The sequence below is a fragment of the Xiphophorus hellerii genome, chromosome 10 (genome assembly GCF_003331165.1).
Source record: "Xiphophorus hellerii strain 12219 chromosome 10, Xiphophorus_hellerii-4.1, whole genome shotgun sequence".
Classification (NCBI taxonomy): Eukaryota; Metazoa; Chordata; class Actinopteri; order Cyprinodontiformes; family Poeciliidae; genus Xiphophorus; species Xiphophorus hellerii.
In genome coordinates, this window is record NC_045681.1 from 36,421 (window position 1) to 52,688 (window position 16,268).

At 47.5% G+C, this 16,268-nt stretch overlaps 1 protein-coding gene across 2 annotated transcripts; it reads right to left on the minus strand.

Annotated features, from left to right (window-relative positions):
* Nucleotides 1–637: 637 nt before the first annotated feature.
* baiap2l1a (BAR/IMD domain containing adaptor protein 2 like 1a) lies at nt 638–13,620 on the minus strand. 2 transcript variants are annotated; one of them, XM_032574260.1, is made up of 14 exons: nt 13,360–13,620; nt 11,861–11,936; nt 11,693–11,779; nt 9,371–9,432; nt 8,701–8,772; nt 8,492–8,626; nt 6,768–6,920; nt 6,550–6,690; nt 6,051–6,168; nt 5,763–5,970; nt 4,830–4,889; nt 4,618–4,756; nt 2,350–2,390; nt 638–2,259 (listed from the first exon to the last, which is right to left on the minus strand). In XM_032574260.1, exons 1-14 carry the CDS (start codon nt 13,408–13,410, stop codon nt 2,187–2,189), a joined length of 1,416 nt encoding a protein of 471 aa, XP_032430151.1. In that variant the 5' UTR covers nt 13,411–13,620; the 3' UTR covers nt 638–2,186. The 2 variants fall into 2 exon arrangements, with proteins under 2 accessions (XP_032430151.1, XP_032430150.1); XM_032574259.1 differs by having other exon boundaries at nt 4,618–4,759.
* Nucleotides 13,621–16,268: the final 2,648 nt, after the last annotated feature.

Sequence of the window (16,268 nt, forward strand, 5' to 3'; positions counted from 1 at the left end):
TCTGTTCAAAGCTCCACCGGCCCAGAATGGAGCCATTTCATTGGCTGTTTGTAGAGCTCACCTCCAGCAGAGGGCGCTCTATGCTTAGGGTTCACCTGCAGATTCAGACCAATTCCTCATACTGTAAAGAGTTTCTAAAACGGAACCTGGAGGATTTCCAGCTGAGCTGGTCAGAGTGCATTTCGGTCCGATCACTAACTGCAGAAAGAAAACCCTGACTAGTTTCTCTGCACTATTGTAATCAATTGGAGGGAAAACGGACCTGGTTCTGACCCAGTGATGGACACTCGTGATGCCAGCTGCATTAAATACACAAACTGAAAAAAAAATAAAAATAATTTAATTCACATGTTCTTGCACCATCAAGGCTCCCACAGCATCACAGAACCTCTTCTGTACCCAGCAGTGGATTCTTCCACACATCCATCCTCAGAGTTCTTGAAAGGAATCCAAAACCACAACAGAAAATCTGCAGTACTACTATACTGCCAACAGGTGGGGGCGGGGATGAAGAAGTACAATTCTCTCATTAAGATCCGTTTTCCATTTCTCTAGAATTCATGATAGAATAATCCTTCCCATGTATTCCCACAAGAGGGCGCCAGTGCCCGTGGTTTACAGACCCAACAATCACCGATTTAAGCTTCAATTTTTTTATTGGAAAAAAAAGGCAGAGAGGAAAATAAACATGTCTCAGTAGCTCAGCATGATGTCCTATATCCTATCTATGAGAAAATTTGACTTGATTGATCAGACGATTGGATGTAAACGAGTCATTTTCATACAGTAAACATATTCACATATTTTAATCGTCTACCAGAAAAGCCCAGTTAGTTTTGAATAAGGCATGAATTGAACAGAAATTTTGTTACATGACAGTAAAATTAATGGTGAGAAAGTTAAAAAGTCATTTAAACTGGTACTGAGGAGTGAAATCTAAACCAAGAGGAGCTTCATCTGGATCCGCCTTTATTAGATATTCCATTGAAACAACTTTATATAAAATACCTTCTTCTTCACAACCGCCCTCAGACTGCAAACCCACGTCTCCCTTCACCCTCACCTCCTCCGTGCTTCCCAGACAGATTTCCGACCCAATGATGTTTGGCGAGTCAGGAAGGCGGTGGCTGGTCTGGACTGTCCATCAACACACCAACATCTCTTCTCTGTTTTCTCTTTAAAGTTCACATTAAAATGAAAGGCTCAATTATATTTACACGATATCCGTCGGTCCTCACAGGACCAGACCGGAGGGCCTGGTACTGATCCACCGACCCAAACAGCCCAGAAGATCAATAAATGATGTACTTAGTTACAGTCAGAAGTCCAGAAAGGTTCAGATTTAAAGCAGAAAGGCTGTCATTGCCATTGATGTAATTACCCTGGTGGTTCTGGGCGTGTCCAATGAACTGGTACCGTCGACTTTAGACTTTTAGCTCCTGATCTGGGATGTCTGCTCATGGATCGATGGATCTGCAGAACGCTGGTCACATCATAGTGGAGATCAAAGCAGGAAGCGCCTTGTGGACATTTTGTTGAAGCATTTCTCAAATTGTGGTTGAACCTGTTGGGCCCCTTCACACCGGGCTGAGACCAGCAGGAACACAGCGCTCCCCGAGGCTCTCCTGGACCCCGACGAGGACTCTGCTGCTCATCATAGAACATCAGAGTTCCCACAATGCAACAGCTGCTTGCATTAAGCTCTAGTTTCAACCAAAATGATCAATTAAAACCAGCTAGAGTGACACAATGACAAAGAAACAAAGCATCTCCAGGTGCCCAGGGCTGGAGCCCCATGCATTTGGAGATTTGCATGTGCTGCAGTCAGGCTCATAGCTGCTGACAAGAGCACACACATCTCCAAATTGTGCACATTGTCTAAAGCCTGGGAGAAGTTTTCTGCAGCATGGCTTAAACTGATGGTGAATCTGCAGAAACTTCTGCAGATTGATGGGAAGCACCTGGAGATGCAGCAATAAGGCGGTAAGCTAACAGCAGGAGGAAATGCTGAATACTGCAGATCAATTGCAGTTCAGAGGGAAGGAGACCTCAGGGTCACGAGGGTCGATATCAGACACACGGCTGTAGTTTTTCATGGAGCAGAGAGGTGAGCAGGCTGGGGAGACGTTGGGGAGTTTCTGGGTGGTTCCACTCCTCTGAAGGCGTAGCGGCAGTCCAACTAACTTCTAGATGACCGGAGCGGAGCGGTCGTTTGTGACGGTCGGCCGCAACTTCACTGTTGCAAACGGGTTTCCTCCTCTGCAGGCAGGACACAGACAGATGCATCAATAAACTGTCAGACAGAAGCAGGAAGAGAGGAGAGTTTGTTACTGGAGCTGCATCACTCACCCCAAGAAAGGAGGTTTGGCCGTTCCATTAACTAAGGGCACCTGTCAACGAGACAAAGGACAAAACAAAGTTATTCTGCCTCTGCTGAGGCATCTGGAGAATGCAGCTGCTGAGACACGTCACCATCTCTGGCAAACATCCAGAACAATCTGGCACCAAGTTCAGCTGTATGACCGAGTTAAATAGCGCCTCCTTTGGCCTGGGGTGGTACTACAGCCACTCAGGAACGTTAGAGGTTTAGGTGCTGCTGATTCATCTCTGTGTGGCAGCATTTTATCTGCGATCAGATCCTCTACATACATGAACATGACCTCAGTCCCTCTGATCATGGCTGCCTACAGCAACAGGTGACCCAACTAGAGGGATTTATTCACTTGTCTTCAATAACACTCATGTTAGAAAGCATCTAAACTCAGCAAGTTTAAATGATGCTTAACAAGCACTAATTGTCCACTAGAGGGCAGACAACACCCAGATATCACTAAACTGGACTGCATTTAAAGCTCTGAGGAATACTAGCATAAAATGTAATAAACAAGCATTCAGGTCAATAATCTACCAGCTGTAACCTCGCAGGTTTTATTAGCTGGACATGAAATTGGGTCATTCTCATCTACCAGGATCAGGTCCACACAAAGCAGGAAAACAATGTCCATAAATCAGGATTCATTAAGCTGTAACCGAAAGCAGAACTATGGACATAAGACTGGTGGCCCGCAGCATTACTAACCAACGGCTGTAGAGATGGAAACACGCTTCAATAGAGACTGTTCTGCGGGCCCAGGTAGAGACGTGTTGGACCATGAAACACTGTGAAGCCATAAGATTACAGATTATAATCTGTTGAAATCTGAACTCAGGCATGCAGCATCGCAGCTGACCGGATTGAAACCTTACAGAGGGAAGCAGTCATGAGGTTATCTGGTAAAGAACCAACCAATCACCTTCCAATCACAACACAGCATCTGACAAATTAGAAGCTACGGCTAACAACATCTCAAGCTAGCCCTGATTTATTAAAGAAAACGTCTGGAATAAATGCCAGAAATGACAGAAAACTAGAGATTCACACCAGATAAACTGTCAGCATCATTTACAGCACAGCTACAACTCACTACTACGATCATTTAGTATAAGGAAGTACAAGTTTAATGCTGTTGTCGCAAATTCAGGGGAAGCCCCGCCCCCAGAGCTCACAGCGACCAAAACAACAACAAGCCAGGAGGAAAGTCAGATTCCTAGGTGCTAAAAAACTAAAATCCTGGTAACTGGTGGGAGGATTTGGGACTGGAGACGTATCAGAGGAGAAACTCCCTGATGCAGCAGATGAACAATGAAGGACAACAAAGCGTGTCCGGCTTCACCTGCTTTCTGTTTTGAAGACCCTGCCAGCACCTTTAACCCTCTTAATGGCAACCTGCCTGATGCGGTGTTGTCTGCCGAAAGACTGACCAATCAGACCAGAAGTTTCCTTCAGGATGGAGGCAGCCCAGCAGCTGCTCGGGGTGTGGAGCTGCTGATAAGAGCAGGACTGAAGTCCAACCTGAGGGAGTGGAGTATCGACTGCTCTGACACGGCAGGAAACACAACCCAGTTCAGACTGGGGAGCTCCCAGCAGCGAGGGCCCAGTCCCTGCCCCCAGGAGGAAGAGGAGGGAAGGTCTTCATCTGGAAACATCAGACAAGTTCTCCAGGTTTCATTTCTAAAGCTTTTGTATTCTGGTGTTAAATCAGTAGGATGGAAGTCCAGGGGTCAGAGGTCAGCTCCAGTTGAAGAAAAAACTTAGAACCTTCAAAGTAGTCAAATTCCATCGTGCATTTAAATATAACCCAGTCAATAAACTTCAGCAACCACAGTCCACATGCTTTGGTTCTAGAGACCAACCAGCACCATGGAGACAGAATGGGCCGCCTGACGTCCACCTGGACGGACAGGACGGCGTTGATCACAGCAGCAGTCTCAGTGGTGAGAGACAGTGATGAAGTTTGCTTGCTCTGCTCCAAACCGCCAACATGTGGAAGATGATTTTCTGGTCAGATGAACTAAAACTTGCTGGTCTGTGTGGAAGATGCTACACATCAACCGCACACCCCACAGTGAAGCAGGGTGGTGGCAGTGTCATGCTGTTCTTTGGCACAGGAAGGTCAGCCAGAGCTGATGGAAGATTGGAACACAACAAGGTTCTGCTTTGTGTTGTTTTAATGTGAAACGGGTCCAGGCGTGTGAATGCTTTGGAGATCGTATCAGTGGGTCGGGTTCGGTACTGACCGTGTTCTGAGGCGGAGGCGTTTCTGGGAGTGCTGGTTTGGACGGGCTGACGTCGCTGTAGTCGGGTGGCGGCAGCAGGACCGGCTCGTAGTCTTCATCGCCCTCCTCTTCCTCCTGCAGGCTGGCGGCGCTCAGGCTGCTGCTACAGAGGAACAACACGTCAGCAGAGAAACGCTGACTCCGCCCCCTGACCTGCAGCCATGTCTCCATACCTGCTGGACGTGCTCTGGTCGGCGTATGGCCGGCAGTACGACGAGGGGAACCAGCCGCGTCTGGACACACACACACACACACACACACCAGATGATGCCATCATGTCTGACATTTGGAGAAACTGTCGACTGCCTCCAGCACAAAGAGCATCTTAACGAGATGACTGAGGCGGGACAGAAACTGCGGAGCCTCCTCCTGACGGGAAACGAGTTGAAGCACGTGGAGGAACCAGAACCAGAACCAGCTGCTCCTCCTGGAGCTGCTGATGATGATGAAGCTCCACTAAAGGCCTCAGAGAGGAAGAGAGGGAAACATACCAGGCATACTTTCTACCCCGCTGCATCACAACAGAAAGATCTCAACCCGACGGAGGAAACCCGTCCTTCCAGCTGAGCGATGTGAAGCACGCCTCTGAGCCGCCGCCTCCGCTGCTGGGAACTGACGCTTTCCTCCTGGGGGGCGTGGCCTATGAGCAGCCAGTGACCTGTGCATGGTTGGAACCCAACACAACCGGTTCTGACCAGCTTGTTGTGGTTCTGTCTGAGGCCACTTTGACAACTGAAGTTGGTTCTGATACCCAGATGGAGGAGGTTCTAATCCATCCAGCAGAACCTGTCCAGGAGTCACACGAAGCAAGAAACTGCAAGTTCCAACAAGTTTTGCCCTGTAGGAACCGAATCTGGATGCGATGACAGAGACTGGATTGCATTGGACCGAGCTGGACAGAATTTTGACTGAATTCTAGATACCAGGATCTGGACTGGACCTGGCTCTTTTAACTGAACTGGGATGAAGTTCTGCTCTCCACTTATATACTGACTGCTCACATTTACAGAACCTTAATCTGGGCCAGTCCAGAACTAGGCATCAACCGGTACCCAGCATAGACCAACCAGAACTTCCTCCGGTCCTGTTGGACCTGGACCACTCACTGCTGCGTCCGGTCCAGCTCTCCGTACAGCCAGCCGTCCTTCTCCTGGTGGATGAGCAGCGTGATGACATCACCGTGGTCGAAGCTGAGCAGCGTGTCGTTGTTGCCCGCTGTATGAGGGAAGATGGTCTTGACGTGGGACTTGGTTCCCCCACTGAGACCGGAGGACATGGATGTGGACCTGGACAGGTCTCCCAGGCTGCCCTGCACTGGAGGACAAAGGGACATTCAGGAGGACGTCCTGGCTGGGACGGCGCAGCGTTCTAGACAGGCGTGTCTCTGGTGGTACCTGCGCTGAGGTCCGAAGACGGGCTCAGAGGGGTTCTGGGCTCGGGGTTGAACATGTTGGCCAGTGGGCTGATCTTCAGCGGCGGCGCCGGAGGCGGAGTCAGTGGGCTCACGTGATTCTGAGAAACAACAAGGAAACTCAGATGAGCGTCTCAGGTCCAGAACCTGATAAACCAGACAAGTTCTAATCAGAACCATAACTCAACTGGGCCAGAGAGCAGCCAGAACTTCCTCTTTAGCTGGACTTTGACCTGGAGCTAGAGAGCAAACACTGTCTCATGTGGACTGAGCAGGAAGTTCCCACACTGCTGGGTTCTGCTCTTTGACCCAAACGATGGACGAAACGTTCTGACCCAGTTCCTACTGATCTAAAGTAACATGAACATCTGCAGCATCTGTTCTAGTCAGAAATAGAACCTTAGGTTCCTATGAGGCTCCTCAGATCTTCTGTCAGAATGTTTCACTGACCAGAACCAGAACCAGAACCAGCAGGTTCTCACCTTGCTGTGGCGTCGTGTCTGCGCCGACTCTGGGTCGGCGGACAGACCTTGGATCATGGAGGTCACCGTGTCAGGAACCTTGTCCATGTTGCTGCATTTCTCCTGCCAGCTTGGCAGTCTGGTGCTCAGCAGCTCCTTGGCCTGGCGGACAGAAAGACAGAGGGTTAAAGGTCATGACCCCACTGAGGAAGACGCAGGTCCGTGAGGTCCGTCCTCACCTTGTCGTGGAAGCTGCTGAGCTGGGAGGAAAACATGCAGTGCTTCTCAGCCAGGAACCAGAAGCGCCTCTTCTCCTCCACCAGCGCCTCTCTGCAGCCGTCAGCAATGAACTTCTGCATGTCCGTCTGGCGGGACGAGATGGTCTCCAGGTACTGCAGAGACACGACAGAGACACGACATGAGGACCTGGATTCACTTTCCAGTGTTTCCTGTGTTGTTGTTTGAATCAGTGAACGTGCCGTCGTCACATATTTACACTCAGAGCTGCTGCTTATCAGCCCCATAAACCAGCTGCTCTTTGCTTTTATTGCTCCAGTTATTAGTTTAGTGCTGACAGACTCAGGGTGTGAAAACAGCAGGTCAAGGCACTGATGAGTTCAGGAGCTTTGGGTGTCTTTCTGCCCCAAACACAAATTAATCATTTTCCTTTCATATCGCAGATGACCCTGCCTGCACCAAACTGTTTTTCTACTACGTCTCGTCCATTTTCTCCAGATCGTCATGGTGACCGAGTCTAGTCTCTTGGTTTTCCTTCCAATAGCAGAGATAGAGGAGCAGCAGCTCTGATTCAGTGCTGCCTTTCCTCAAGTCGTCCACAGGAAAACCTCAGAGCTGTGACTCAGCTGTTTGCTATGACATTCCTGAGATTAGCTTTAAGAGAGAACATTTCTGTTCATCCCTCATCTGCTTGTAAAGAAATGTTGGTGATTACCTGAAGCCAAGAGGGCGGGGCTTAAAACCCTCCTGGATGAATAAACAAACACAGGTTCAGCAGATTTGATGAAGAACTGAGGGAAATAACAGCAGAGGCTCCAGCAGGTAAAAGATGAGCTGTTAGAGCCGGTTGATCAGGAATAGAAAGTATTGAAACCGAAAGTGTTCATGGCCTCTTCTGCTGAGCTTCATCCATGTCTGAAGTCTGGCCTCTAATCCACCTCAGCTGGATCCAGTTCAGGAAACGAGCTGACGGACCAGCAATCAGGTCAAACATTAACCACCCCAGCAGAGAGAAAAAGATTTTCTGTTGTTCTTTCAGGTTCACTGGAGGAGGATGAGGAGAGCCGTGTGAGGAAGAGTTTTTCCTGCCGGGTCGGGGAGAAACTTCCCACATGGAAAACAGACTTCAGGGTCTCCTCTTCCATTTTCAGCCTTGAACTAGATTTCAAATTCTGAGTAAAACAGGATGGAATGGGATGCCATTTTTACCCACTGGTTCTGTTTTTATGACAAAACAACCTGAGAAAATCCAAAACATCCAGATTCAAACACATTTAAGAGACTCCTCATTTCTCAGCCAACTTGTTGTTCAGTTCAGAATATATTGGACAGGTTGGTTGTTCTGATTGTTTCTGGAAGTTCAGACTTTTAGTCAGTGGGACAGAGATTCATCCAAATCACCGATAGCAGGTTTTATTCTTCCTGGAAACATCTCACGCCAGTTTCTTCCTTTTCCAGATTTTCAGATCATATATTTAGAAAATCAGCAGGATTTGCAGGTGTGACACACTAAATGCATCATCGACCGCGTTCAATGCTGAAACGCGTCTGCCATGTTGAAACGACACCGGTTCATAGAGTAACATCTGGAGAAGGGCGTTGCTATGACGACCCCTTGAGCTGTCCAGAGGGCGGATCCGTCCGGTCCGGCCATCATCCAAACGGAAGCATTCAACAGAACCTGGAGAAGCAGAGGTCAGAGGTCGGGGCAGTGCGGCGGTCTCACCTCGTTCTCCTTTAGGTCGTACTTGAACGCGTGCTTGGATTGACCTTTCCTCCTGAGCTTCTTCAGGTCAGTCTGGGAGCGGTCCAGAGACTCCTGCTTCTGTTTGTAATCCGTCTGGTAGCGCTTGAAGGTAGCCTGGGGACAGACAGAAGACGGACACATGAGACATGGACGTCCTTCAGACGGAGGCGCTGAAGTCAAACACTCACAGTCATGTACTTTACGTCCATATCCGTCTTCTTCTCCAGCTCTACGATGATCTCTCTGTGGAACCGCTTGAACTGCAGAGAGAAACGTTTAGATCGTGGTTCACCTCCAGTGACGCAGAGCGCCCCCTAGAGGGAGACGTGCCAACACCAGTAACCCGGCACCAGCTCAACACGGTAGAAACGTCCTTCTGTTGGACTTGATATCTGGATTCAAATCTAAGATTTATGGATCAAACCGGAGGTTCTGGAAACCGGTGCGCGGCTAAACCCAAATATTTACTAATTTATCACTTTGTATTTATGAAATATGATTTAAAGCTGCACAGTGGCGCAGTTGGTAGCACTGTTGCCTTGCAGCAAGAAGGTCGGTTCTCGGCCGGGGTCTTTCTGCATGGAGTTTGCATGTTCTCCCTGTGCATGCATGGGTTCTCTCCGGGTACTCCGGCTTCCTCCCACAGTCCAAAAAAACCAAAACATCACTGTTAGGTTAATTGGTCTATCTAAATTCTCCCTAGGGGTGTGTGTGAACAGAAAATACACTGCATGAATGAATGAATGAATGGATGGATGGATGGATGGATGGATGGATGGATGGATGGATGGATGGATGGGTGGATGGGTGGGTGGGTGGGTGGATGGATGGGTGGGTGGGTGGGTTAAAGCTACTCACATTCTCCTCCAGTTCAGTGTGCAGCTTCCGGTGGCTTTCTGCCATTTCCATCAGAACAACACCTGCAAGACAACGTGTCATGTCCAGGTCATCACGGCGGCTGCTTTCTTTCACAACACGACATTGAAGCTCGTTCTAGCTAACCGCTTTATTACGGTCTGTAGTCAATGGGAAGGACGATACTAATAAACCTCAATCACTCTGCAACAAACCAGTTAGTGTTCAAACAATGAGGAGCTGCTCAGTCCAACAGAACAGAGAGAAGTTCAACTGCAGAAAGCATGTCGAATCACGCCGAGGTAGGAACAGAGATCAGCAGAGACAAAACGAGCAGCTGAGGAAACCATGAGGAAACGCTCGACCTCTAAACCTCTAAACCCCTAAACCTCTAAACCTCTTAACCCCTAAACCATGAACTGTTCAGAACAAATGGTCAAACTGGGCAAGGTGGGAATACGTATTGGTTTTATTGGTTTCAGAGTCCAACAGGAAGACCAACAAATGTTAGAGCAGAGCGAGCAGCACTGGATGGAACCAGAACCAGTACGGAACCAGACCAGAACCCATCCGTCTGGTTCTGTCAGCAGCTAACTCTAGCCTCTTTAATCCGAGGCGCTCCCGACTCATAAAGCAGGAAGGCCAGTCAGATTAAAATCTGACTGGCCTTCCAGTCAGATAATCTGACTGGAATCTGACCAGTCAGATTATCTGACTGGCCTTCCTGCTTTATGAGTCGGGAGCGCCTCGGACCGGAACAGCCCCGCCTCTTTGGTTCTGATAAGGGAGCCAGACGGGTTGGCTCAGAACCTGAACTTTGGTCAGAGCCTTCATCACCTGCTGATTGCTATTAAAGATGGCCGCCGCCTCTCTGAGTCAGGACGAGCCGACGGCAGCGGCGCTTTGACCGCCGTCACGATGATGCTGCAGCACACCGGGTTAGTAACTAGTTACTTCTACTCAGTTACATCTACTGGACAAAATGGCCTTTTAGTTTTACTACAAAGTACTTTACTTTTACTTGAGTAATAATACTTTGAAGTACCGTTACTCTTACTGGAGTAAAACTGTAGCTGAAACAGAAACAGAATTTTAGAGAGAATCCTGTTTGAACTGCAGCTGCACCCAAAACTGTGGCCCCACACACACACACACACACACACACACACACACACACCTGTTCTACTAATTTAAGTTTTAATATTGAAAGTGTTTCTTTTGCTTTAATTTATGATCATGTTATTTATTTGTCTTCATGCTCTCCATTTTAGTCCTTGAAATAAAAAGCTTTGCTCATAACTGATGACATCATTCAACTCCAAGGGAGATGACCTTTGACCCCAGGCCTTCAGAGCTGATCTGATCGTTTTAAAACAGTTAGAGCTGCTTCACCAGGCGTCTGATCTGTCAGTGTTGTCATGTTTTCTCCTGTCTTGTTGTCGGTGACGGTTTGGTTTCTGGTTTAGTGGAGGATCGTCTCCAGCTGATCTGCACAGGAATTTCACACAAACATGGGCGTGGCCTGCAGCAGGTCACATGACCAGTATGGGTCTGAACCCGGTTCTGATTGGGTCCAAAGAGGCAGAAGCTGCAGCGAGTCTCAGCAGAGAAACATTTGCTGCAGCTGAAGGCAGCCATTGTTCACCGCAGGGTGCGGCTGAGAAACCTGATCCTGATTCATAACAAGAACCTGTAAAACACATGGCGGAGCTGAAGCTCGGCCCGGTACCGGCCCGGTACCAGCACGGCCCCTCCAGTGTTCAGTCACTGAAGCAGAGCCACAGGTGCCATAGGTCCAGTAAAACCCTGAGCTGCTTCAAAATGCTGGTTGGTCTCCAGAACCAGAACCTCAGACTGCAGCTCTGGGTTTATTTGGGGTCGTCAGGGTCACGGGGCTGAACATGCAGCCAGCACTGGTGGCCTGATGCCTCTAGGGTCTGATGATCACTGTGGCCTCAAGTGACCCAGGAAACAATGGATATATTATTAATGTGCTTTTGGTATGAAGGCGCTTTATGATGGACGGATGGATGGATGGATGGATGGACGGACGGACGGACGGACGGACGGACGGACGGACGGACGGACGGACGGACGGACGGACGGACGGACGGACGGACGGGTGGACGGATCTCGGCTCTGGTCACAGATTTATAGAACATCGTTTGTACTGAGAAACAGTTTTTGTGTGGATGAAAGCTACATACTGACTGGTTTTCCCAGGATCACTGAATCAGCATCATGTTGGGCTGAAAGTTTGAGCTCATTAATGGCGACCCTAGTGACGCCATGGCAACCAGGCCTGAACCAATCAGCTGCGCTCACCCAGCTCCCTGGACATGGGCGACACCATGGCGTTCTCTCCGATCTTTGACACGGCGTTGAAGTAAGATTTTCCGGCCGTGGTCATGGCTGCAAGAGAAAACCGCTGTGAACATCATCATCATCATCATCAGCTGGCCCACTGACCTCAGGTGACCCCGGTGACCTCACCTGTGACGGACTTCTCGTAGCTCTTTCCCAGGTTGACCAGGTTCCTCAGGGCCGGGTTGAACTGCTCCATCACATTCTGTGAACCAGAACCAGAAACCAGTTAGTTATCCCCACTGCTGCTACTTTCCCAGTAAACATCTCTGATTGTTGGAGGAAGAGAAGCGATGAAGAGGAGAGTGAGTCCCCTTGCCGCTCTGGGTGGAGAGCCAGGTCAGTCTCTTCCTGCGGTTGGTCTATAAATGTCGTCATGACGATAATAACCTTCGATCTTTAACTTTCCATCGTCACAGAGCGAAGCCCAGACCCAGGAGCGCTACCATGGAGACAGAAACATCAGAAATACCTGCTTCACACACACCTGAAGAGATCAAGGACAGGAAGGACTTTATATGGACAGAGTGAAGTTCCTGGTTCCATCACTATCCCAGTTTGACCTTTGACCTCCAGGCTGGTTCCAGCCAGGACAGATTAATGATGAGTTCACCTAATTGTCAAGCTGGGCCTCCTGGTTCCTGATAGAGTGTGAAGCTCTGGTTTAACTGGTTGAGCCTAAGACGACGCAGGAAATGCTGCGGTGTGGAAGCAAGCGCCGCATCGCAGCTCCTTCAGATAATCTGGGTTGAACATCATCAGATATTCCAGCTCATTGGACCTGATAACAGAACATGGATTACTCACCAAGATTAGCCAGTCAAGATGAGGATTAATCTGTTCACAGCTGGATTAACACGTTTCACAAACTTTTACTCTGTTCGTGAAAGTTCTCTAATCTCTTGTTTCACTCCAACAACAACTGAAAAGATAAAATAATCTGAGTTTTGGACAGAGTATGAAATGTGACGCCTGCCTCAGAAATGAATCCATTCTGGCCAACAACAAGCTGTTTGAGCTCATCCATGTTCTGAGAAGAGGCTGAGTCTCTGTTTGGGTCCAGAGCAGCAGAAGCTGGGTTTGCTTCTGCCTCGGGCCGGCTGAGCTCTCATACCTGACGTAGGTGGAGGTTAACTGTGTAAACATCCAGCGATGAATTTACACAAGATAACCCATCAGAAACTGAAGACTCAATCAGTTCAGTTGAGAACGGCTCATTTCCCCAGAGAGCAGAACCGGACCGGACCGGACCGACTGGCGGCTATACATCCAAACTTTAAACACCAACTTCAAATTAATCAGTGAATTATACAAACATAGAAACAATTTTTAGATGTTTTATCTCATTTCAAATCATCAGAAAAAAACCATCCAGATTGAATAGAAAGAGAAGCAGATGAGCAGTTTCACCTGAGACAGTGTTTCTGTCCCGGGTGTTTCTGTCCCGGGTGTTTCTGTCTCGGGTGTTTCTGTCCCAGGTGTTTCTGTCCCGGGTGTTTCTGTCTCGGGTGTTTCTGTCCCAGGTGTTTCTGTCCCGGGTGTTTCTGTCCCGGGTGTTTCTGTCCCGGGTGTTTCTGTCTCGGGTGTTTCTGTCCCAGGTGTTTCTGTCCCGGGTGTTTCTGTCTCACCTTGAACGTGCTCTCCGTCAGCTTGCTCACTCCGTCGGGCGTCCTCGCCATGACGGTAGCTCGTCTCTCTTCCAGGTAGCAGAACTCAGAAAACCCAAACGTGATTCCGTAATCCCGGCTTGTCCTCGGTGCCAGTAGAACTCCCAGCGGCTCTAGTCTGGACCTCGGTTCCGAGCTTGAGGGCAGAGACGTTCCGGGACTCAGCGGCGGACCGATTGCTGGGCGGACTGGTCCTGACCGGGACACCGAGGAGGAGCAGGAGGAGGAGGGCGGGTCCTGTGACGTAACGAGGCGTCACTTATTAAAGTCAACAGGTGGGACGAGAAGCGCTTATTAAATGATGACGCATCGACCAATGAAATGCTCTGTGTGGCCAGCAGAGGGCGCTGTTTCAGTATGGCACAAGGTCTAAAGCTGTTTTTAAATCATGTTTTTGCTTTTTAAGGCCTAAATGTTTTAACTCAGCCACACTGGAGGGTTAGGGTTAGCCGCAGTATTTATTCTGGCCCATAATTTGATGGTTGGTGCCAGACCTGGACACTGGGTTCATGGTACCCGACCAGCTCCGGCTCCATACGAGTTTAACCGGGAGGGGGGGAGATGAATCAATAATAATATTACTCAAGTAAAAGATAGAGGCACAGTATAGTAAAACTACTCTTAAAAAAAATACTTTTTTTACAAAAAAGTTACTCGAGTGAATGTAAGAAGTCCTGCCCACTTCTGAACACAGACAACACCAGTAGTCTATATGTTTGTTAACAGGCTTAAGGTGCTGTATTGGTGTTAGCTAGTCATCTTTTAGCTAACATTAGCTAGTCATCTTTTAGCTAACATTAGCTAATCATCTTTTAGCTAACATTAGCTAGTCATCTTTTAGCTAACATTAGCTAGTCATCTTTTAGCTAACATTAGCTAGTCATCTTTTAGCTAACATTAGCTAATCATCTTTAGCTAACATTAGCTAGTCATCTTTTAGCTAACATTAGCTAGTCATCTTTTAGCTAACATTAGCTAGTCATCTTTTAGCTAACATTAGCTAGTCATCTTTTAGCTAACATTAGCTAATCATCTTTTAGCTAACATTAGCTGCATCCAACATCATTACTCAACTCAGTCGGTTAGTTTGAGAAAAACTGTGCAAAGTTCTTTGCGTGTTGCTACCATGATTCAAACACTAACCTGCGCGGCTCTGCGCAGCAGCAGCAGGTGTAAACCCAGCTAGCGTCTTAGCGCTCATGTTGCGTTTAAAGGCGGCTCGGAAAAACAGGCTAAGACGTGTTAATAACGGATTAAACAGATTTAACTGCTGAGAAAAAGTGACAGAAGGCACAGATATGGGAAGTGTACTGTATCAAATCGATATAGGAATAACAGACAGTTGGCCAGTTTAAGGTCAAAACAACAAACAGCTTCCAGTCCAGAGGCACAGCGACTCTGTGGGCGGGTAATGCCACAACAGGGTCAGGAATGCGTGGCGGCTCTGACCGGAAGGATCCTCTGAGCCACCATCCATGACAGGACCTGGAGTCTGTTTGGAAGGACGGGACGGCTCACGTTGTGCCAAACTGTGGTGGCGGAGGCCGCGCACTGGAGTCACTGGCTCCCAGTGTTGTGCCGAGAATTGCATGCCCTGTTTTTCAGCTCAAATGGTGTCATACAGATATGAAAGTCACACCAACAGCTCAGAGGATGTGTGTCATTCTGTAGAAAATGTCATATTACCATAGGCGTAACTTCCTGAAGGACTGGTGTGGACATGTCCCCACCAATACCTCCTGCTCCTTTCTTTTTCTTTTTCTTTACGTGTCTGCTTCTATGTGCGGACAGTAACTCGGCAGCATCTGCGCTGTATTCAAAGCATTAACAGTTAGTTAATGAATTTTAAAATTCCTTTGTAAAACGTAAACGGTAAGTCCGCTCAGTGTCCAGTGGGTTGGACATCACGTGACTCACTGTTGCTTTGCATTGAGTCAGGAATATCGGGAAAATGACCCAATCAAGCAAAGAATCTAAAATAGGGACGCAAAATTTGAACTGAAAATGCCACGACAGCAAGATAACAAGGTCCAAGGGAATCACTTCACTTCATTTTTTAATGAAAAGCCTTCATTAAACATGTATCAGAAAGTGGAGCGTAGGTTAGCTATGCTAGCTTAGCTTTTATCAACATGTACTCTTGCTGCGCAGTTCGGAGTATTTCGGTTCAATTAACACAAAATAAGGTGAACTATTTTCTGACAGGTAATCAGTTCAGGTGTTGAAGTAGCTAATCAACCTTCGAGTTCAGCCGATTACTTTGGTGTTTTGACTTTTTTGTGTTTTGTAGTTTTTAGTGTTAATTCCTGATTCACTTGAACTTAATCTTTGCTCTGCGCAATCACCCGTTTTTCTACATTTTCCCTGGACTAATTGCATGATTGAACGTAGCAATATTCAGATCAATCATCAAATAGAATGAAATATTTCATAAAGCATATAGGAAACAAAGTTTGTTAAATTTTAAACCATGACTCCTACAGCGACTATTAAATAAAATAAAATTATTAGTCAATATAAAAGAGAAATTCGCTTTGTTCTCTCTTGTATCTTTACAGAACTGACAGAAAAAACTATTTATAGATTTATATTCAGAGAAAATATATATTTTACATGTCCAAACATCAGCATCTCAGCTTTAAGCCACATTTTATTGAATCCAGTGATAGTGATAACTCTACTCACCAAATGCCCCAACCAGACCCAAAAAAGGTTTTTGCATCTTTAATATTTGCTATATTAAAGCAAATATACTCAGCAAATACAGACTCATTCCATAAATTAGAATATGACTGAAAAGTTCCTTTGTTAGTAGTTCCATCACCAAGTGAAAGACTTTATATAGATTAATTAGATGTTTTAACATATTT